Source organism: Oryctolagus cuniculus, chromosome 7 (genome assembly GCF_964237555.1).
Source record: "Oryctolagus cuniculus chromosome 7, mOryCun1.1, whole genome shotgun sequence".
Taxonomy (NCBI): Eukaryota; Metazoa; Chordata; class Mammalia; order Lagomorpha; family Leporidae; genus Oryctolagus; species Oryctolagus cuniculus.
In genome coordinates this window covers 57,695,650-57,718,894 of record NC_091438.1, presented here as the reverse complement: position 1 = coordinate 57,718,894, position 23,245 = coordinate 57,695,650, and the positions used below count along the sequence as shown (strand labels likewise).

Genomic DNA, 23,245 nt, shown 5'->3' with positions numbered 1-23,245 from the left:
CTGTCTTGTGGACAGCAGTCTTCTTGCTGTGTCCTCATACAGTGGAGAAGGTAAACGATCTCTCTCACTTCCTCTTCTATCATATTAGAACCCAATGTGAATAATTAGCCTAGTGGGTAAGATGCTAGGTTAGATGCCTGTGTCCCACATTGGTATGTGTGGGTTGGATCCACAGACCCAGCCCCTGCTAGCTTCCTGCTGATGCAGATTATGGGAGACAGCAGGTGATGGCTCAAGAGATTGAGTTCCTAGCTCCTGGCTTTGGCATGGCCCAGTCCCAACCATTGCTGGGATTTGCAGAGTGAACCAGCTGATGAGAGTGCAGCCACAAATGACCCCACCCTTGTGATCACATTTAATCTTAATTACTTCCAAAAAGTTCTACTTGCAATTTGGTAACAATAGAAGTTAAATTTTCAACTTTCAACATATAAATTCTGGGGGAAACAATTAAGTCTATAGCAATATGTTATATAACAGGTATGCTGCTATTTTTAAAATAATACTTTTAAAATTCTGCTTTAATTTCTACTATGACAAATATTGATGAATATAATCCACATATAAACGAAGGCACTCTGACACTGTCAGCAATCTATGTAAATTTTTTGCTTTTGCATAATAAGGGGAGAAGATGAACTACAAGTATCAGAGGAAAGGAAACTAGTTAGGATAGCCTTGGATAGAGATGTCAAAGGCCTAGATATAAGGCAGTGAATATTAAAAAAAAAAAGGAAGGATATAGTCAAGATAATTTTTCAGTGGGGACCAATGTAATTTAGGGGTTAATTGTTTGGAAAGGGAAGAGGAAATAAAAGAAACTGTAACAAAAGTTTCTGGTAGGGGTAGTGAATACCATTAACAAATTTAGGATTAACTAAAAAGAACTATTAAAAGAAGATAATTAGTTTCACCCTGGTCATCAAAGATGAAGATTTCTAGCAAAAGTTAGAAATGTGGGTCTAGATAGAACTTAAAAGACAGTTTGGGAGTAGAAATTTAAAATTGGTTTTCCAAGTATACATGAGTATGTCTATTATAGATATTATAAAATAAAATGAAATTACCCAAGGAGAAAAAGTTAAATAAAAAGGGACTCTGACTCACTTTTGAGGTCTAATTCAAGCATCTCCTCTGTAAAAAAATTTGTGGTCCTTCTTCAAAGAACAGCTGACCACTCCCTCTGTTCTGTCTCCATAGCATCTTACACACCATCTATATCACCTCCTAACCACACTCTTGCTGTCAGTTTGTATATCCACATCCTCTACCAAATCAGAATATCCTGAAGGTTATCTTCACTCTTGTTACAAATAGTATATTCAGTCTTACAATAAGGAATAGAATCATAAAACACATTACTGTTATTTTTTAAACTTTATTTGAGAGAGAGAGAGAAGGAATGAGAGAGATCTTTCATCTGCTGGTTTATTCCCCTAAATACCCAAAACAACCAGGGCAAGGTCAGGCCAAAACCAGGAGCCGGCCGGCGCCACAGCTCACTAGGCTAATCCTCCGCCTAGCGGCGCCGGCACACCGGGTTCTAGTCCCGGTCGGGGCGCCGGATTCTTTCCCAGTTGCCCCTCTTCCAGGCCAGCTCTCTGCTGTGGCCAGGGAGTGCAGTGGAGGATGGCCCAGGTGCTTGGGCCCTGCACCCCATGAGAGACCAGGAGAAGCACCTGGCTCCTGGCTCCTGCCATCGGATCAGCGCGGTGTGCCGGCCGCAGCGCGCTGGCCGCGGCGGCCATTGGAGGGTGAACCAACAGCAAAGGAAGACCTTTCTCTCTGTCTCTCTCTCTCATTGTCCACTCTGCCTGTCAAAAAAAAAAAAAAAAAAAAAAAAAACCAAACCAGGAGCCAGGTACTCCATCTGAGTCTCCCACGCGGGTGGCGGGGACCTAAGCTCTTGAGTCATCATTCTGCCTTCCTAGGTGTGCACCAACCGAAAGTTGGATTTGGAGCAGAGATGGAACTCAATAACAGGCACTCCAATAGCAACCTAACCTGCTGTAGCACGATACTCACCATGTTGTTACTACTTACATACTCTACTCTGAGCTTGAGGATAGATTTATGTCATATTCATTTTAATATGTCCTGTTGCTATGGAGTTAAAGGATTTTTTTAAAGATTTTTATTTATTTGAGAGGTAGAGTTACAGACAGTGAGAGGGAGAGACACAAAGAAAGGTTTTCCTTTCCATTGGTTCACTCCCCAAATGGCCGCTATGGCCGGAGCTGTGCCGATCCGAAGCCAGGAGGCCGATGCTTCTTCCTGACCTCCTATGTGGATGCAGGGGCCTAAGCACTTGGGCCATCTTCCACTGCTTTTCCAGGCCACAGCAGAGAGCTGGCTTGGAAGAGGAGCCGCCGGGACTAGAACTGGCACCCATATGGGATGCCGGCACTGCAGGTGGAGGATTAACCTACTGCACCACAGCACCAGCCCCTTAAAGGATTATTTCATGAAAGGGGAGAAAGGAGACAGGGAAAGAAAATTATTCCTTCCTGTGTTCTTGATTAGCTGCCAATCCTATCCTCACTATTCCTGGTCATGCTTCAGGACTCTGCTTAAATGGTACTTCCTCAGGGACTTTGCCTGGCCACACCTAAAAACCACCAGCAACTGCACTCAAGTAGTATTTTTCCACTAAACTAGCAAAACCCCAGGGCTTGGTTTTATAGAACAAATGAGATATTATGGCAATCTTATGGAACAAACTCCTTTGTATTATTCATGTATCATTATTACCTATACCAAATGAAAAGAACAATAATCCAAAAAACATAAATTTTATTTGGCTTTGAAAAATTTACTTTCTTAATTGTATACCATTAAAAATACTTACTATCAATGGATACATATAGAAGATATGTCTACAATTAAAGGATGACAATGGAATATTCATACATGAAGGACTGAGATTTTAATGCCTTTGTGAAGGACTTGTAGATTGAAAATAAACAGCATTTTTCCTACTTTGGTCTGTTGGCACTCAAGCTAATTATCTCTGATCTCTACTTTATCAGTAATAAAATCCCCTGATTATTTGATGAGCATATACACTGAGAAAAGGATTGTAACTTTCAGTCTCCCTTATGGCTATAGTGGCCATTTGACAAAAGTCTGACCGGTAGAAAGTAAGCTGAAACAGTATGTAACATTTCTGGATAGTATTCTGGCCCACTGTGGGGTAGGGTAGGGAAAAAGGGATATTCTAGTCTTTTCTCCATCCTGCCATTTGGAATGTGGATATGAAGGCTAAATCTACAGCAACTATCTGGGACTATAGGTAAAAACTGCATTTGGAGATGTCAGGCTAACAAAATAGAAGGGATCTGGGTCTCTGATGATCATCACTCTCCATACCAGCCATGGATACAGATATTTATATGAAAGCTCTGTGTATTAGTCTATTTGGATGGTTATAACAAAATATCATAAACTGCTAGCTTATAAACAACATAAATTTACTTCTTACAGTTGTATAAGCTGGGAAGTCCATGATCAAGTTGCAGCAGATTTGGTGTCCAGGAAGGACCTGCTTTCTAGTTCACAAATGGTGCCTTCTCACTGTGTCCTCAGAAAAGGCAAGCAATTCTCTGGGGTCTCTTTTACAACAGACCTAATCCCATTCATAGAGATTCTGTCTTTACAACCCATCATCTTCTAAAGCCTCCTCTTCCTAGTGCCATCACATTGGTGATTACGTTTCCACAAATGAATTTTGGGAAATGTACAAACATTCATACCACAGTGCTCTGGTTTTGAGTTTTCTCTCTCTCACGGTCAAACTCAGTCTTAATTACACAGCTCTGAAAACATATTAGAAAGGTAGTCACCTGACAAATTCTGTCTGCCGGCTTCACTTTGTCTGTTACTGGAAAGAGAAACTGGCTCCGAAATGCTGCTCTCTGTTCCTCCCATCAGTGGTCTCAAATGGCTTACAGACACTTGCTCGATAAAAGACGTGCCATGCTTATGGAAGTACCACCACTCAAATATCTGTGACAAACAGAAAACATCCTTCACTTAAAATGGAATTGATCAGCAGATATGCGAGTTTAAGTTCAAACATTCTCTTACGACATTATATTCAATTCAGAATTTTAAGTGTATTTCCAAAGAAAAATAAATAAGATTCCCCAATAACCCATGTAAAAGTGAAATACTTTTTTTAATATATTTTGTGATGAAATTTAGATATGCTTAGGCAAAACTATGCATTTGTAATCAAGCATTACAAACAATAAGTACTTAACTGCTATAATGTCATTTTATTCTATCTGTAGCATGATTAAAAGGATTTTAAAACGACTAGCATAGTGAATTAAGTACTACACTAAGATCAGAATACCCACATTTGACTCCCAAATCAGCCATTTATTAGCTGTGTGCTGTGTGCAGGTCACTTGACCTCCAACAACATGGTGCCTCACTGTCCTCATCTGTTAAATGTGGCTATTAAAAAGAAGAGGCCTGGGCTGTGGCACAGCCTGCAAGGCCCACATCCCATAATGAGCACCGGTTTGAGTCTAGGCTTCTTCACTTCCAATCCAGCTCCCTGCTAATGTACCTGGAAAAGTTATGGAAGATGGCCCAAGTGCTTGGGACCTTGCTCCCCTCATGGGGACCAGGATGAAGCTCCTGGCTCCTGGCTTCAGCCTGGCCCAGCCCTGGCCATTGCAGTATTTGGAGGATCAGGGGATAGAAGATCTCTCTTTGTGTCTGCCTCTTCCTGTCTTTCTCTGTCACTCTGCCTTTCAAATAAATAAATAATATTTTTTAAGTATATAAAAGTGTTTTTTGACCCAAAAAGCACTACTCCAGTGTTTGGCAATATTACGAATTTAAGTTAATAGTCAAATTGATTCCCATATTGGACCACTTAAAAACTGGGACATTTGGGGCCAACAGCTGTGGTGCTGGCATCCCATATGGGTGCCAGTTCAAGTCTCAGCTGCTCTCTGCTAATGTGCCTGGGAAAGCAGCAGAAGATGAGGAAGAGAGAGTCTTCCATCCCTTGGTTCATTCCACAGATGGCTGCAATGGCTGGAGCTGCACCAGTCCAAAGCTAGGAGCTTCCTCTAGATCTCCCATGCGGGTGCAGAGGCCCAAGCACTTGGGTCATCTTCTACTGCTTTCCCAGGCCATAGCAGAGAGCTAGATCAGAAGAGGAGCAGCCGGCACTTGCACCCATGCCCATATAGGATGCCGGCACTGCAGGCAGTGGCTTTACCCACTAAGCCACAGTGCTGGTCCCTAAATAAATAAATCTTTACCAAAAACATCAGGACATTCTTCCCATTTCCATGGTTTACCACTTCTATACAGAGCGGAACCCAAAGAAGCTCTCCGTGCTGAATTAGCAGAGATTTTCATATCTATACACTCAAACCTCCTCAACCCCCTCTGGGTTTCAGGTTAAATGACACTTCCTCAGAGAACTTTTCTGATTCCAGAAAACAGGACAGGTAGAGCAGTGTCATGTACTTCCACTGCATCTTGTGTTTTCCTTTCAGAGAACAGCAATCTTTCCACTGATGATTGGTGCCATTCCTCAAATCTCTAAGTATATCCTCCTCTCTTCAGGTAGAAGTAACATGCAGCACAGCCTGCTTCCTCTTTTCCTTTGAGTCTTTCCATAAACAAAAAATCACCATTTCGGTGGGGCCTTTCCTTGCTACCCCAGCTATAATTCCCACCCTCTTCTCTGACACTTTATATGCTTTTTCTGCTTCACTTTTTCCCCTTAGCACTTCTCACTAACTAGCAAGAACATACTATTTGCTTTACTTATGTATCATCTACTATCTATACCCCAATATAATTAATCTCCATGAGAACATGATTTTTTTTTGTTTGTTCACTGCTATAAGTCCAGTGCCTAGAAATACTGTGTGATATACAGCAGGTACTTAAAAAAAAAATCTCAAATGAATGAATTGATGTCCGTAATCACTTTCTAGGCTGAATTCCATCAGGCTACAATCTTTTTTTTTTTTTTCCTGCTCACCATGGTATCCCCAACATCCAGAAAAATGTCTTATTTATAAAAGGTTCTCTACAAATATTTGTTGAATGAATGAATCAAGAGCTTTCAGTTTAAAATTGCGTATTGGAACAATTTCAAGTAACTAGTTTCCTAACCTTTGACTATAAAACCACTTCAATATCTTCCTCCTATTATTTATGGACAATTTCCCTTAAAAATCAACTTACAGGCTGGCGCCATGGCTCAATAGGTTAATCCTCCGCCTTGTGGTGCCGGCACACCGGGTTCTAGTCCCGGTCAGGGCGCCGGATTCTTTCCCAGTTGCCCCTCTTCCAGGCCAGCTCTCTGCTGTGGCCTGGGAAGGCAGTGGAGGATGGCCCAAGTGGTTGGGCCCTGCACCCCATGAGAGACCAGAAGCACCTGGTTCTTGCCTTCAGATCGGCGCAGTGCGCCGGCCGCAGCGCACCAGCCATGGCGGCCATTGGAGGGTGAACCAACGGCAAAAGGAAGACCTTTCTCTCTGTCTCTCACTATCCACTCTGCCTGTCAAAAAAAAAAAAAAAAAAATCAACTTACAAACTACTCTTCTACCAAATACACTGCATTTAAAGAACAAACAAGGGGATGGTGCTATGGCATAGTTTGTTAAGTCTCAGCCTGTGGCACTGGCATCCCAGATGGGCTCCAGTTCAAGTCCCGGCTGTTCCACTTCTGATCCAACTGTGCTATGGCCTGGGAAAGTAGTGGAAGATGGCCCAAGTGCTTTGGCCCCTGCACCCATGTGTGAGACCCAGAAGAAGTTCCTGGCTCCTGGCTTCAGATCAGCGCAGCTCCAGCCGTTGTGGCTATTTGAGATTGAATCAGCAGATGGAAGACCTTTCTGTCTATCTCTCCCTCTAACTTTGCCTCTCAAATAAATAATCTTATAAAAAATATACTGCATTTATTAAAAAAATTCACAACTACTTAAGAGATTACAATATTTAAAAAAATATTTTACTATGAATACAAAGTGCATCACATGCAAAAAAAAAAAAATAAGAGCTTTCAAACACCTAGGAATGTTATTTTTACTTCACTAAATAAAACAAATATGCCACATAGGTGCCAAAGACATGTAGTCACTGCATGCTACATTGTGGCCCACTGAGTAAATGCTATCACATTCATCAGAAAGTGCTAGAAAATCAGGGACAACATTTTCCCTATCATGGCACTAATGTTTTATGCTCAGTCGAACATGGTTTCTCTGTTCACTCTTAATGAGTTAACAAGCAGTTAATAACCACCAAATATGGTCACAGTTTGGCTGCTCTCCTATGTTTTACTAAGAAATGGGATGAAATTTCTTTAAAACAACTAGAAGAAATCACACAAGCAGAAAATGTTCGTATGATGGAAGAGATAAGATTTATATTCGCTAAATCTTGGATTTACCAAACTGCCTAAAGACTGTCAAAGACTATAATTCCAAAGGCAACATTAACAAGCTGCTCCTCAATATACGACATATAGGCAGTCTTTAATGAACAAATATGAAATCAGAGGCTTTCTAGGATTTAGGTAATTTTAACAAGAGAATAATAATAATAAGCACTAATAGTCACAAGTCTAATAATAATAATAATAAGCACTAATAGTCACAAGTCTACTAGCTTTCTATGAGTCAAGCATTGGTGCCCAGTTCTTCATATGCGTTATGTCACTTAACCCTCACAACAACTGGTTTCAGAGACAAGGACATATATGCTATGCTTAAGTAACCAGCTCTAGTTTCTGCACTAGTAAGTGACAGGATTCTTACTCAGCTTTGCCTGATTTCAGAGCGCCTAACTATTATACTAGGCCGCTTCTAAAATATACCTCATTGTATATGAATATGTAATAGTACATGTTCATAAGTGTACACAAATACAAGTAGTGAAAGAAGTTACAAGCACAACCTCTTCTAATAAAAACCCATCAGTACTGCAAAGGTCATGATACAGTGTAACTTTTAAAATGTTACTTGAATTTTCTAATTTTTTTTCCTAAAGATTTATTTATCAATTTTGAAATTCAGAGTTACAGAGCGAGGGGGAGCCAGAGAGAGCACTGGTTTGCTTCCCTGATGGCTCCAATGAACAACTCTGGGCCAGGCTGAAGCTAGGAGCCAGGAACTTCATCTGGGTCTCCCATGTGAGTGGCAAGGGCCCAACCACTCGAGCCAGCTTTCATTGCTTTTCCCAGGCAATTAGTAGGAAGCTAGATAGGAAGTGGAGGAGCCAGGATACGAAGCAGTGTCCATAAGAGATGCCAGTGTCTCAGGCAGAAGCTTTATCCATCCGCCACAATGCCAGCCCCATGAATTTCCTAATTTTTGTACCTTTAAAATTCTGTTTTATAAAGAGTAGTAACAAATTTTAAATGGTCTTAAATATCATACACACATACAGGGTAATTCAAACATGTTGTGGAAAATGGAATTATAAGGTAAGTTTATTTTGGTGCAAAAAGTTTTGAAATCCATGTGTAACTTTTTCATAACACTAATTTTCCATGAACTTTCTGAAGAACCTTCATGTGTGTTTGTATACATACAGGCAGATACCTATATACAAGTTATCTCCCTCCTATGAGGAAATTATGATTTAGGCCACTTATGTGACTTGCCCAAAGTTATTAGTCAAAAGTCAAGGCTCAAAATCACATTTTCTGGCTCCAAAAACTAATGCTTTTTCCACTACATCAGCTGTTTAAATACAGTTTATTTATTTATGCTTTCATATTTTATTGACTAAACATGCTAAAATAGTCTTAACTATGAATCAATAAATTGTGAGCTTTATATGAACATGTAATTTTTATCCTGAATTTCTCAACATCTTTTCTTTTTAAATCAAGAGGAAAAAGAAATCTCTTATATGACATTTCATGTTAACAAAACGGTCAATGTTAGTCCCTGTTTAAAAAAAGAAAGGTCTAATACAAATATTATTATTTCTACTATAGCTGGAGAGCACCACCTAGAGATGAGAAAAAAGAACAAAACAATCTATTGGCTAAGCAGGGCACAATACTTCCCAAGATTTTTATCTGTAGCATATTTTTCTAAAGTGTACACTAGGAAACACTGGATCTTAGGATGTTAATGGGGATTATAAAACTGTAATTAAAAGTGGTATGTTGTTTGGAAAAATTTAAACAGATTTCTTGTGAAACTTTGCAGAATAATAACAAACAAAATTCATGAAGTGCTTACTCTGAGCTAGTTACTATATTAGAAGCTTTTACATGCATATTCTCATTCAGTCCTCTTAATCTTACAAAGTAGACAGGGGCTGGCACTGTAGCATAGCGGGTAAAGCTGCCACCTGCAGTGCCAGTATCCCACATGGGTGCTGGATCGAGTCCCGGCTGCTCCACTTCCGATCCAGCTCTCTGCTATGGCCTGGGAAAGTAGTGGAAGATGGCCCAAAGTCCTCGGGCCCCTGCACCCCAGTGGGAGACCTGGAAGAAGCTCCAGCAGTTCCAGCTACTGCAGCCAATTGGGGAGTGAACCAGCTAATGGAAGACCTCTCTCTCTCTCTCTCTGCTTCTTCTTCTCTCTGTGTGTAATTCTGACTTTCAAATAAATAAATATTAAAAAAAAAAAAAATCTTACAAGGTGGACATTATCATCCCCAGTTTAGAGATGAGGAAATTAGGGCTTGGAAAAACTGCAGGCAGAATTCTAGACACAGAAATTTGAGTTTGCCCAATACTGTCAACATTAAAATACTGGGAAATTCTGTATAAAATCAGCATATCCTGGTTCTCTTGAAATCATCTGGAAAATGAGAAGATCTAGTAATACTAGTCATAAGTCCACATGGCACCAACTAGCTACTAGCTATAGCCATTTGGGGGGGGGGGGAGGACATGAACTTTCCAGATCACCCAGATTACTTTGCTCCTTTAAAGAAGCAATTTAATTCTTACTCTGCCTGTTTCAGTCATTTTTTGTTACCAACCTGGGCCCTTTGGGCATTGAATTGCTAACTCACTCCCAACCCCTCCTCCATTACAGTATACAATAAGCCTTTAATATGCAAATACTGCCAATATCTATAAGCCCAGAGAAAGCTCCAGTGTTGCCCAACTTGCTTGAATAGACTTTTTTTTTTCAAATGCTGAAATATTTTGGACATGCTGATGCACAAATATTTATAATTATTGCAACCACAGAAAGCATATTTTGAAAAATACCAAAACATGAAGGAAGGAAATGGAAACTACTTACAAATATTACTCCTGATATCAAAGAAGATGTCCCTGTAAGTGCCACATAGAATTTGGGTGTCAATGAATTTAAAAATACTGTCACTGTTGAAAGAAAAAAATCAAAATATTAACAAATTGCAAATCCAAAGTACTTAATTTACAAATATGCAAGAATTTTTGAACGGAAAATAAAGAAATTATACAGACACTTCCTGATGTATGAGGGGGTTACTTCCTAATAAACTCATTAAGTCAATAATGCATTCAATATATCTAACCTTCTCAACATAGCTTAGCATTACAATCACCCCAGTCTCTCACTGCTTACCCTCCTGATCTGTGAGTGATTAGGAGGTGCTACAGTATAGCATCACAAGAGTGCATGTTGCTAGCTCGGGGGGAAAAATCAACATTCAAAATCTGAAGTTCAGTTTCTACTGAATGTGTTTCACTTTCATCCTATTGTTAAGTCAAAGAATTGTTAAGTCAAGCTATACTGAATAAGGAATCATTTACTTTAATATCTGGTAAGCAATTTGTCTGAGAAAGTTGTAACTTTTGGGGTCAGCACTGTAGCATGGCAGGTTAAGCTGCTGCTTCCAATGAGGGCACCCATAAGCCAGTGCAGGTTCAAGTCCTGGCTGCTCCTCTTCCAATCCAGTTCCATGCCAATCACCTGGGAAGGTAGTGGATGATGGATGGCTCACATATTTGGGTCTCTGCTACTCACATCAGAGATGTGGATGGAGTTCAAACTCCTGGTTTTGGCCACTGTGGCCATCTGGGGAGTGAACAAGAGGATGGCTCTCCCACCCCATGTCACTCTTCCAAATAAATCATCTTAAAAAATGAGTTATTCATTTAACAAATGAGTTATTCATTTAAGAAGTCAGAGCTAGAGAGAGAGAGAGAGAGAGAGAGAGAGAGAGAGAGAGAATCTCCCATCCACTGGTTCACTTTCCAGATGACTGCACTAACAGCGCTGGGACAGGCTAAAGCCAGGAGCTTCTTCTGGATCTCCTATATGGGTGGCAAATGCCCAGGTATTTGGGGCCATCATCTGCTGCTTTTTCAGGTCATTAGCAGGGAGCTGGATTGAATGTAGAACAGCTGGGACACCAACCAGCATCCATATGGGATGCAGGTGTTACAGCCAGTGGCTTTACCAGCTGTCACAGTGCTTGCCCCAAAAGTTGTAACCTTTAAAAAGCTACTTTAACATTGCATAGTGTCTTAAAAATGCATTCACATATGAAAAGGTAGGGTTTTATAAGCAGCCAATCAAGATAACATAATTTGGCTTGCTTTTGAGAATAAAACTCCATGACTTTTCAGTCACAATTTGGATAAGAACTTTGCAAACCTATAAGGATAAGAAGCTAAACAAACCTCCAGCCACTCCCTAATTATTCTGGAGAAACACAAATTAGACGGAAGGAAACCACGTCTGCATTTGGTAACTCAGCTGCAGAGGCAGAGCAACAAAGTGAAAGCTGATTAACTGAAATCCTACATCAGATTTTTCACTTCAAATAATTGTCTCACAAATACTGTGAGTTTAAAAAAAAAAAGAGAGAAACCTTATAATAGTCAACTACTCTCATCTAAATGGGTATCTAGTTAACAAGTAGAAAAACAGTGAACTCAGTTAATAATATTTTACTGAGCATACAAATATCATGAAGCACCTGTTACAGGTGCCAAATTAGCTTCTCAGTCTAGTGTTAGTTATTTCTGAATTTACATTTGTACCTATTTTCTAAAAAAAAAGAAACATATTTCCAAACATTATCTCAGTCTTTCGTGTCACCTCATGGAATAGAAAAGGGAGTATTTGTCTTCTCTTGCTACAGAAAAATAAAACCATGATTTTGACTGTCAAAGTCATCACAAATCGGAAATAACTTCGTCTTGTTCTGAGGTTGCTGCTGAGAGCAAGTGAAATACTGTCACGACAGCGTAAAAGGCCTTAGGCCTTATCTACTTCGTCCTGTCTGTAGCTGAAAGAATAGTATTTCAGAATCCCCGGGGGATCACGGTCTCCCATAGGCCTTTGTATCTTCAACACAGGCTACATAGCAAGCTCCACAAATATTGGGATAAAAAAAAAAAAAAAAAAGAATGAACAACCCCACCGCTATTCCTCTCTCTCTTCCCTTCTCCCTCCTGCAGTGTTCATCACTCAAGATTAAAGTCTAAAAAACCAAAAATATCGCGAAAAGTCTAAGAGCTTTTAAGGCAACAGAACGGTCGACTACGATCTCGGCATCTTTGACAGAGCTGCTCGTCTTCGCCGTCTAGGGTGGGGTCTCAGGGCTGGGCGGCGGGAGATTCAAAGGAACGACTTTCAGGGGACCCTACCAACGGCGAGGGGGTATAGAAATTCCACCTCCGAGTTTGAGAACGCGCTCTTGGTCTCAGCACCTGAAGCTTACGGTCGGCCGGCGGCTTTCTCCGCAGGTGAAGGAGGACCCAAGAGGGCGGATCTGAAAAGCTCTAGGGAGGAGCCGCCAGCGGCAGCTCGGGTTTGACAATCAGCTGCCCGGCTGCGGCCCGAGAGAGAAGTGCCCCTCGGTCGCGCATCGCCAACACCTTCTCCGAAGCCCTCCGCGGCTACCGAGCGTCTCCACCCTTAGCCCTCGCCCCGGGCACTTCTCCTGGCGTCCCCGCGCTCCCCCGGGAGATCCGAGTCTCTCACCCGCTGCCAAGTTCTCACACAGCCTCAGCGGGACCCTCAGAGCGTAAAGCAGCCCCAACCCCGCCACGAACCACAGCGAGGCCCCAGTCCCCGCCAGCCCAGCCCGCAGCCGCTCCTTCCAGCCCAGCGGCGGGCTCAGGCCGGGAGCGGGAGCAGGAGCAGTCGCCGCCGCAGCCCCGGCTTCACACGAGCCGTAACCGTCCGCCATCTTGCCGCTTCCGCGGGCGCCCGGAGCTGGGAGGGGAGAAGGGCAGGAAACCGGGAGTCGGGAATCCTGGGATAGTGGCGGACCTGAAGTTAGCCTCCGCGAAGCTGGGAATCCTGGGGGAACGGGGACCGAGAAGATCTGGAAGGTGGCGGACCTTCTGGGGACAGGGAAGGGGCGTCTGGCAGCACGTATTCTGGGAGGAAATGGACTAGGATGTGACCCTGAAGTGTTTTTGCTTCCAAACGACACGAGAGTCACCTTTCACCCCATTCCCGGCGTCGTTTCAAGGGCCGAGCAGCTCTTAACGCTTTGGACTCGGCTGCCATGGAGATCACTAATACCAGGAAAACCTCTAGGAGTAGCGATCGCTCTCTGGTCGGATGGAGCCCAGGCGTTAAGGACAGGCGAAACTCTCTGCCAGCATCCAATAGATGAACAGGGAAACGAACGTAACTCAGTGAGAAAGATATTAGACTAAAAAAATCCCTGATGGCAAAGCCGACTTCCTGCGGCGCGGGCGCCAGGGTCGGGCCCCGCCGCGCGTAACTGACATGGCGCCCTGTCGGTCGGGGTTTCCGGGCGGGTCCTTCCGACGGCCCCTGCGGTGATTCCATCACTCGGCTTTCTTCCCGGCCTGCCTCGCGCCCGCGGCCGGGCTGGGCCAGAGCAGCCCAAGATGGCCGACTTCGAGGATCGGGTGTCGGATGAGGAGAAGGTAAGGGGTCCGCCTCTCTCTCATCTCCTGCCCCGACAGGGTACAGGGGCCCGACTCGGCTGCGGTGGCGAGCCCGGCAGTGTCCTCAGCAAAAAGAAAGTTCGTGGGCCGCGGTGGCATGCGCTCTCCGCGGTCGGGACGCTTCCCTCTGCCTCACGGTGGCCCCAGTTCCCCATTACTCAACTCTCTTTTCCTCCAGGGTCTGAGGCACAGTCCAGTGGCCTTCCTTCCACAGGAGACTTTTTCCTTACTGTGTCGTGACTGTGGGCTCTCTTCGGTCATTAGGAGAGGGGCCGGCGGTGATGTCGCGACGTACGGAGCAGCAGTTATTTGGCCGCCTTTAGCTGTTGGGGCTCGGCCCATCCCCCCCATTTTTAAGTATGATTGGGGCTAGTTTAGGGCGAGTCACTTCCTGGTCAGGGTGGCCTCTTAACTTCCCTTTTGCTCCTCCTTCCTCAGGAAGTGATCTCTGCTGTCCCGAGTCCTTAGAGAGGAGAGGTCTCCTAGTGTTGACCGCCTCACTTACACATCCACTTCTTTTCTCACGTACTGTCGACTGAACGGATTCGCTCTAATACCTGTGTAAGCCTCAGGACATTTGCTGCAGAATTTGAACACCGCTCTCTTTCCCGCAGACACTCCCTTGATTGTTTTGTAGGGTACCTACCGTCTCTGCGCCCACCCCATCCATCATCCCTTGCATCTTCCATCCTAACGATTATTTGGAAAAAAGTTTTTGCTTTCTTGTTAACCAATCAAGAATAGCTAATGGCTTTTTGTGTTTTTTTTTTTTTAATTCCAGAATTGTTTTGTATACCGCATAAGCATTTTAATAAATTTAAGTCTCGGCAAAGCATCCTGACTGATCGGATGCTTCCCTGTGATGGCTTAGATTACAGTTGGATGTGTCAGCATCAATTTGTCTACTTCTTTAAAAGTGTCTTAAATAGCATCATGTTCTACGTTTAGTGGAATAACTTTTTTTTTTTTTTAACGACAACTGTACATCTTTCTTAACACTGTGCCAGGATTTTCAGTAGATACATCATTTGAAAGCCTGTGGAAACTAGAATGGCTTAACTATAGGATAAAGAATTAGGTCTTGTTTCCCGAAGTGGCCTTTACTGAAGATGCACCCTTGAGTGTTCTGTAAATTTGAATGCTTTATTTATTTATTTATTTTTTAAAGATTAGGGTAGAGGAGGGGACTGTGTGTGTGTGATCCAGGAATCCTCTGTACAGGGTAATTTGACATGTCCTATCTATAAACGCAGTGCCATTTTGAAATGTTGAAGAATGTGCTCAGCACAAGCCACTGAACAACACTTTAGAGTTTGGTTGTCTTGTTTAGAAACTTCTCGGCCTTTTGGCTAAGATCAAGTGTAAATGAATAAAACAGGGGGAAAGCCTTATATATGAACTTATGCTGAGAAGAAAACTATTGTTTTAAGGCAAATAGCTATAATTCAGATAAAATTAATTATAGTGAAAATCCTGGGATAAAAATTTGTTAACCCAGCTGATCATGGTCCACTTATTTTAAGTAAAAATTTTATTACAACAAATTTTTATGAAGAATTTAGACATTAAACTGTTGAAGGTTATTGTGCCCAAATGATAAGCATTTGCCAGTGCCAGTGCTGTTGATTTTTTGATCTTTATAACTAGGTTAGAATGCCTTTTAAATTAAAGTTGGGGAAATACATATGTATTTCAAAGTACAAATTAGATGTCTGAGCATTGTCAGTATCTTTATAGCATTAGTTTTGATTTTGTAGCAGCAGCTTTGGGATTGTTTCTTCTTATCTCCTGGTAAATGGTTTAATAATGACATATCAAGCAAATCATAGTTGGTAAGGTAAGTCTACCCCAAAATGTTAATGAATTTCATATTTGGTAAAGACTTTTAACCAACCACATTGTCTTTATTAGTGTGAGTGACTAACTGTAGCTGATATGATAAAAATCTCGCAAATTCCATTTGATTTGAAGTTGAGATTTTGTTAAATTTTTTAATCCCAGCAATTAAAACTATGCATTCGTTAAAAAAGATTTTTATTTATTATTTGAGAGGCAGAGTTACAGACAGAGAGAGACAGAGAGAAAGGTCTTCCATCTGCTGTTTCACTCCCCAAATAGCCACAAGAGCTGGAGCCGGGTGGATCCAGAGCCAGGAACTTATTCTGGGTCTCCCGTGAGAGTGCAGGGGCCCAAGCACTTGAGCCATCTTCTACTGCTTTCCCAGGCCATAAACAGAAAGCTGGATCAGGAGTGGAGCATCTGGGACTTGAACCAGTGCCCATATGGGATGCTGGCACCACAGGTGGAGGCTTACTTAGCTCACTACTCCACAGTACCATCCCTAAGACTATCCATTTTTATATGTTGTGACTCTGTGTGTAAAATCAGAGGGCCTGGATTCTAAGATTATCTCAATTCCCCCTCACCTTTATACCCATCCTGTGCCCTCTTCCTCTAGTTTTCTGATTTATTTTAAATGAATTCAAGAATTGAGAAGGTATTTTTTCCAAAAGGAATTGTTGATATGACTGTCTTGGCATTCATAACAATACCTAAACCTTAGTGAGATATTTTTTCCTGTAACACTTTCACAACAAACTCATTTTAAAAATCAAGATATTTTGAGCCTTAGTTTATATTCTGAACTTTCCATTGAAGGAAATCTAAAGTTTCCTTTTTTCTCTCTTTGTAAGACTGGAAATGCATTTGATCTGAGTTTAAGGAGTGAATGTCATTATGCCAAACGTATTTTAACATTGCTTTTTATCTTTATTACTTTTTTTTTCTGAGAGCAGTAAACCTTGAGGTGAATTTGGTGATAATGGTTTCTGATTCTCGCAAGTATTTCTATAAAAACTAGTAAAATCATCAATTCTCTTGACTAACTGCTGAAGTTTTTATCACTTTATAAGGAGGAAGTTGGTTTTTTTTTTTTACTTCTGCATTGTTACCTGAAATGGTCATGATGAGCCATCTAAATAAAACAGGAAGTTGAAAGTGTAATAACATCGGAAATAAATGCTTGTAGTCATACCCTTGAGTTTGCAGTTTCTAAGAATCTAAGAACCTGCACTAATCTAGTTACTTAGACTCTTCAGTTACTTTGTTCTAGATTCTTTTTTTTTTAATATTTATTTATTTGAATGGCAGGGTTACACAGGCAGAGAGAGAGAGAGAGAGGTCTTCCATCCACTGGTTCATTCCCTAAATGGTTGCAATGGCCAGAGCTGGACCAATCTGAAGCTAGGAGACAGGAACTTCTTCTGGGTCTTCCACTTGGGTGCAGCAGCCAGAGGACTTGGGCCATCTTCTGCTGCTCTCCCAGGCCATAGCAAAGAGCTGGATCAGAAGTGGAGCAGCTGGGCCTGGAACCAACGCCCATATGGGTTGCCAGCCCTGCAACACCACAGCACTTGTTCCCTAAATTCTTAACAAGATCAAAATACCATAGTTAACAAGTTTGAAATATGAGATGATTGGATTCTTTGCATTGTCTGTTCCCTTTATTTCATTATTCAGCATTTTAAAAACATAAATGGAAGAGAATTTTAGAGCTGCAGAAAAAGGGTGATTAACTATTTTTCCCTTCAGCCCAGTTAGTAGATTATTTATATACAATTTCAAAAATACCATAACTGAGAAATGGCTCTGTGTGCTTTCTATTTAGTCAGTGGTAGTGTTCTTAAGCCATTTTTTGAGAAACAAGTTTGTCAAAATTATTTAATATAGATGTAGGAAATGTTATAAATAACTCTTATAGGCAGAAATATGAGGGCTCATGTGTGATATTCTTGTAGGATAAAGGAAATCTCAAAGTGTATTTCCCTTGACTGTTTTCTAACAATTTGTTGATTAGCATTAATATTGTGATTCTTTATCATTATTTGTTTTCACTTAGCTTTGCTGAGTAATGTTCATGTAATCTGTTAACTAAGCAAACTCAGACCTATCTTTTGTTAAGAATATAAGATTATTGGGGTGGGCGTTGTGGCACAGGGAGGTAAGCTGCCAGTTGGGACCCCCACGTCCCATATCTTGAGTGCCAGTTGGAGTCAACAGCTCTTCCCTTCCCATCCAGCTTCCTGCTTATGCATCCTGGGAGACAGCACATGATGACTCAAAGTGCTTGGGCCTCTGCTACCCATGTGGGAGAGCCAGATTTAGTTCTGGGCTCCTGATTTAAACATGCTCTGGCCCTGGTTACTGTGGGCATTTGAGAGTGAACCTGTGGTTGGAACATCAATCTCTCCCTTTGACTTCCAGGCAGATAAAAATGAAGACATATTTTTAAGAATATAGGCTTATTATAATTTCTTCAAGAACATTTAGCTATTTTATTAAAACCAGTCTTAATGCTAAACAAAGTAGTATAATTTGTCAGAAAATTCAGACCTCCAGGTTTTCTTATTCTGAAGCAATGCTTTTTTTTAACTACACTGTTTTTTCCATGTAATCATGAATGAAGAATAATATGAAGATATCCACTTAATTAATTATAAATGAAATATTGTGATATAATGGAAAAGAATGATTCTGAGTGTTAGATTTAGGCTCTCCCTTCTGTAGTTGTAGTCCTGGGTGATTTTGGAAAAATCACTTTTAAGTGGGCTTCAGTTTCCTTCTAAAATAGGGAGGAAGGGGGAATTGTATCAGACCAACACAACAAAGTTTAATGAACTTTTCAAATTATTGAAAAAAATTTTTTAAGATTTATTTATTTTTAGGCCGGCGCCGTGGCTCAATAGGCTAATCCTCCACCTTGCGGCGCCGGCATACCGGGTTCTAGTCCCGGTTGGGGCGCCGGATTCTGTCCCGGTTGCCCCTCTTCCAGGCCAGCTCTCTGCTATGGCCAGGGAGTGCAGTGGAGGATGGCCCAGGTGCTTGGGCCCTGCACCCCATGGGAGACCAGGAAAAGCACCTGGCTCCTGGCTCCTGCCAGGATCAGCACGGTGCGCCGGCTGCAGCGGCGGCCATTGGAGGGTGAACCAACGGCAAAAGGAAGACCTTTCTCTCTGTCTCTCTCTTACTGTCCACTCTGCCTGTCAAAAAAAAAAAAAAAAAAAAAAAAGATTTATTTATTTTTATTTGAAAGTCAGAGTTACACAGAGGGAGAAGCAGATAGAGAGAGGTCTTCCATCTGCTGGTTCACTCCCCAGTTGCTCGCAATGGCTGGAGCTGCGCTGATCCAAAACCAGGAACCAGGAGCTGCTTCTGGGTCTCCCACGCAGGTGCAGGAGCCCAAGGACTTGGGCCATCTTCTGCTGCTTTCCCAGGTCATAGCAGAGAGCTGGATTGGAAGTGGAGTAGCCAGGACTCAAACTGTCACCCACATGGGATTCTGGCACTGCAGGCGGAGCCTTTACCTGCTACGCCATAGCGCTGGCCCTAAAAATTCTGTTTTAAAAATTGAAACCGCCGGCGCCGTGGCTCAATAGGCTAATCCTCCACCTTGCGGCGCCGGCACACCGGGTTCTAGTCCCGGTTGGGGCGCCGGATTCTGTCCCGGTTGCCCCTCTTCCAGGCCAGCTCTCTGCTATGGCCAGGGAGTGCAGTGGAGGATGGCCCAGGTGCTTGGGCCCTGCACCCCATGGGAGACCAGGAAAAAGCACCTGGCTCCTGGCTCCTGCCAGGATCAGCGCGGTGCGCCGGCTGCAGCGGCGGCCATTGGAGGGTGAACCAGCGGCAAAGGAAGACCTTTCTCTCTCTGTCTCTCTCTCTCACTGTCCACTCCGCCTGTCAAAAAAAAAAAAAAAAAAAAAAAAAAAAAAAAAAATTGAAACCTTGAGCTATTGTGGCAAGGTGGTAATTCCTTTGCCTCTGATGCTGACATCCCATATGGGCTGCTGGTTTGTGTCACAGCTGCTGCACTTCCAATCCAGCTCTCTGCTAATGGCCTGAGAAAGCAGTGGAAGATGGCCCAATTGCTTGGGCACCTGCTACCCCCTTGGGAGACCCTGATGAAGCTCTTGGCCCCTGGATTTTGACTTTGGCCTTGCCCAGCCCTTGCCATTGCAGCCATTTGGGGAGTGAATCAGTAATTAGAAGCTCTCCCTCTCCCTGTCTATCCCCCTATCTGTGTAACTCTGACTTTCAAATAAATAAATCTTTTTAAAAAATAAAAATAGAAACATTAAAATATTCCAGGAAGCTCTTAAATTGTCTGCTTTCTTATATTTTTCCTGATTATAAAACTGTGGGTTCTTGGTAACTAAAACCATGTCTTTTTATCTGGTGCCTGCCATAGCCCCAGGACACCATGTAGGCACAGCCTATTGGTGTGGAGGAGATCACAGCTTCATTCATTCTGTCATTTCCCTAGCACACAGTCCTTCATTATGAAAGGCATCCTCTCCTCTGAGCATTTCCGATGAGCTCTAGGTGTTTCTAGTGTTCAGTGTTCTGGTGTTCTAGGTATTTCTCTCTCTCTTTTTTTTTTCTTTTTCTTTTTTTGTTCTAGGTATTTCTATGTGTGCGTGCTCTGACTGCCTCTTTGTGCATTCATTTATCTGAGCATCCATTGCCATCTCTGGGACTCTGCCATGCCTCTTGGGAGCAGGTTCTTAACAGACCTCATAAAGTTGCAAAGCTTTATGATTACCAACATTAGTTTAAATCTTGCAAAGCTCCTGACAAAAGTATTTTGTTCAGCTGCTGTTAAGTTTTCTCCTTTAAACCGTAGAAAAACATACCATATTGTACCAGATATCATTTGTTCTCTTCTGTCTCTAGTACACAAACTTAACTCATCTTTTTGCTAATTTTTTCTCAACTCTTTTTTCCCTCATGTATCAGCATGTGAAAATAAAAGCAACAGATGGGAGGAATTAGTCATGATACCTAAGACAAATGACTGCTTACGCATTTGAATTAGACAATAAATTCAATATTCATTTACTATGACTTTCCCATCTCTGTCAGAACCTCCACCAACGTAGGCATTTCTGCTCGTCCCACCATTCTCTTAGTTGTAGAGACTCAGAACATTGGCATTATCTTTCTTACCCTTAACCTTAAGTCCTGTGATTTCTTTCTTCGTAGCATTAGATTCTGTTCCTCCATTCCTATTCATTTTAGATGTATGGGAACTGTAATCACTGCTTGAAATCAGAGTGGTAGAAAAGGGCATGAATAAAAAGTCCAGTCCCATCCCTTTTCTCCAGCCATCCAATTCCTCTGAGGCAGCCAGTATTTTCAAATCCTTTTGTATTTTTTCTCTTATGCATGTAGAAACAAACTTTTCACTTAGCGATATCTCTAACCTGTCCACATTCCTGCTCACGTAGTCTTTATTCACAATCTTTGTTTATGCTTGAATGATTTTTTAACTGCATTCTTAATTGTTCTGCCTTCAGACTCTACATTTCTAGCTGGTTTACCACAAATTCTTCACAGCTATGTTACTAAATCTTGAGCAGTGTGCTACAACTATACATGCATATTTAAGACAGCATCTGTGAGATGAAATATTCAGTTGAGTGGATCAAAGGATGTGGTGTTGGTCATGGTATACCATGAAGATGCCATTATACTATACTGCACCAAACAAAGTGAGTTTATTGGACCATGAGAAAACTTTGCCTTGTGATTTCTTTGTTTTGCATTCTAGTAACATTTAAGTGTTTAAGTGCCAAACATTATGTTTTAATATGTATTCATGTCAAAACACTTGTCCAGAATAATTATCTTCATTTCTCCATTTTATAATTGAGTGAACTGAAGCACATTTGAGGTTAAAAAAAATAATAAATTGCCTACATGTCCAGGAATAGTAATTAATAGAACTGATACAGTACTGGCAGTCTGTTTCCAGAGCCTGTGCTCTTACCCATTTAAAAAGTTTTTTTTATTTTTCTTGCGAAGGCAGAGAGTCAGAGACAGAGCAAGCTCCCAACTGCTGCTTTACTCTCCAAAGGCCCAGAATGGCTATAGTAGGGCCAGGCCACACCTGGGAGCTGGGAACTCAATCTGTGTCTCCCGTGTGGGTGGCAGGGCTCCAAGTAGTTGAGCTACCACCTGCTGCTTTCTAGGACGCACATTAGCAGAAAGCTGAGCCAAAACTCCAACTCTGGCATTCCTATATGGGATTGAGTGTGTCTTAACCTATAGGCCAAATACTGCTTTCTCTTAGCCATTTTGATTCCTTTTGGTGGGTAGCAGATAATTGTTAAGAGGGTGAGCAATTCTAGTGATTGACACAGCCCTGAACAGCAGTCAAGTTAATGGTAAAGTCCCCATGACAAGGACAAGGGGACTAGCTCGCTCCTTTCTTAAGAGCTTTATAGTATGACAGTGCATTGGCCATTTTTGCCTACAGTGGACTCTGGTATATTACTATCCAAAGCAGATTTCTGGGTCTATCCTAGATCTATTGGATGAAAACATTGTGGGACTCCTGGTCAGGAATTTATTTTAAATAAGCTTCCCAGTAATTCCTGTGCAGTTCTGGAACCATTATCTTATGAAATTGCTGAGGTTCAAATCTTCATTCTCTGCCTGTTAAGTTCAAAAGCTTGATTCATTGGGATACCAAACCCAAATCTCTGTCAGGGACAAACCCATATTGGCCAGGCTGATGAAATTAATGTGTAAAAGTGGAATGGTGGGGGCTGGTGCTGTGGCTCAATGGGTTAAAGTCATGGGATGCAGCACTGGTATCCCATACAGGTGCTGGCTCGAGTCTTCCCTGCTCCACTTCTGATCCTGCTTCCTGCTAAAGCACCTGGAAAACAACAAAGAAGATGACTCAAGTGCTTGGGCCCCTGTACCCATATGGGAGACCCGGAAGAAGCTTCTGGCTTGGGCCTGGCCCAGCCCTGGCTGTTGCAGCCATTTGAGGAGCAGATGTAAGGTTCTATCTCCTCTCTCTCCCTCTCTTCCTCTCTCCCTCGCCCCCTCGCCCCCTCGCCCTCTCCCTCCTTCTCTTTCTAACTCTGCCTTTCAAATAAATAAATAAATCTGTTTATAAAAGTGAAGTACAACTAATTTAATAAATCTAAAATAGACTAGTTTAAAAAAAAAATTTGAGCTTGGAATTAGAGTCAAGCAAATTAACTATCTGGCCTAAAATTTTAATGACAGTTTCCTTCATAATAGTTGTACATGTGTAAACACCCAACACTAAGACCAAGTCAGGTTTCTATGTAACAGTAGTGGACGTTCTTTCACTAGATGGGTTAATATGTTGTCCCATTACTAGCAGGGAGTTTTACAGGGCTGAAATTTTTTTTTTTTTTTGAAGATTTATTTATTTATTTGAAAGGCAGAGAGAGAGAGAGAGAGAGAGGCCTTCCATCCGCTGGTTTACACCCCAGATGGCCACAACGGCCAGAGCTGCGCTGATCAGGAGCCAGGAGCTTTTCCTGGGTC

At 42.1% G+C, this 23,245-nt stretch overlaps 2 protein-coding genes across 31 annotated transcripts in view; one reads left to right on the top strand and one right to left on the bottom strand.

Annotated features, from left to right (window-relative positions):
• Positions 1–14,260, bottom strand: part of ST7L (suppression of tumorigenicity 7 like) — a 229,180-nt gene extending 214,920 nt beyond the window's left edge. For 6 of the 26 annotated variants that reach the window (XR_007923918.2, XR_007923919.2, XM_051857376.2 and 3 more), the window contains exons 1-3: positions 12,936–13,185; positions 10,257–10,339; positions 3,843–4,005 (exon numbers count right to left, since the gene is read on the bottom strand). Coding sequence is in view for 24 of the 26 variants with exons in the window: in XM_051857376.2 (XP_051713336.2) it covers positions 3,843–4,005; positions 10,257–10,339; positions 12,936–13,143 (454 nt within the window). In the remaining 2 variants the exon portion in view is untranslated. Of the gene's footprint in view, positions 1–3,842; positions 4,006–4,576; positions 5,883–6,222; positions 6,399–10,256; positions 10,340–11,626; positions 11,703–12,372; positions 12,495–12,598; positions 13,188–13,226; positions 13,365–13,401; positions 13,543–14,042 lie in introns of those variants that run through there. The other 20 variants (XM_051857380.2, XM_070077862.1, XM_051857378.2 and 17 more) reach the window with 17 other exon arrangements.
• Positions 13,713–23,245, top strand: part of CAPZA1 (capping actin protein of muscle Z-line subunit alpha 1) — a 52,329-nt gene continuing 42,796 nt past the window's right edge. For 2 of the 5 annotated variants that reach the window (XM_070077873.1, XM_002715766.5), the window contains exon 1: positions 13,713–13,858. In XM_070077873.1, coding sequence (XP_069933974.1) covers positions 13,820–13,858 — 39 coding nt within the window. In that variant the 5' untranslated portion in view covers positions 13,713–13,819. The remainder of the gene's footprint in view (positions 13,859–23,245) is intronic. The other 3 variants (XM_070077874.1, XM_051857398.2, XM_051857399.2) reach the window with 3 other exon arrangements.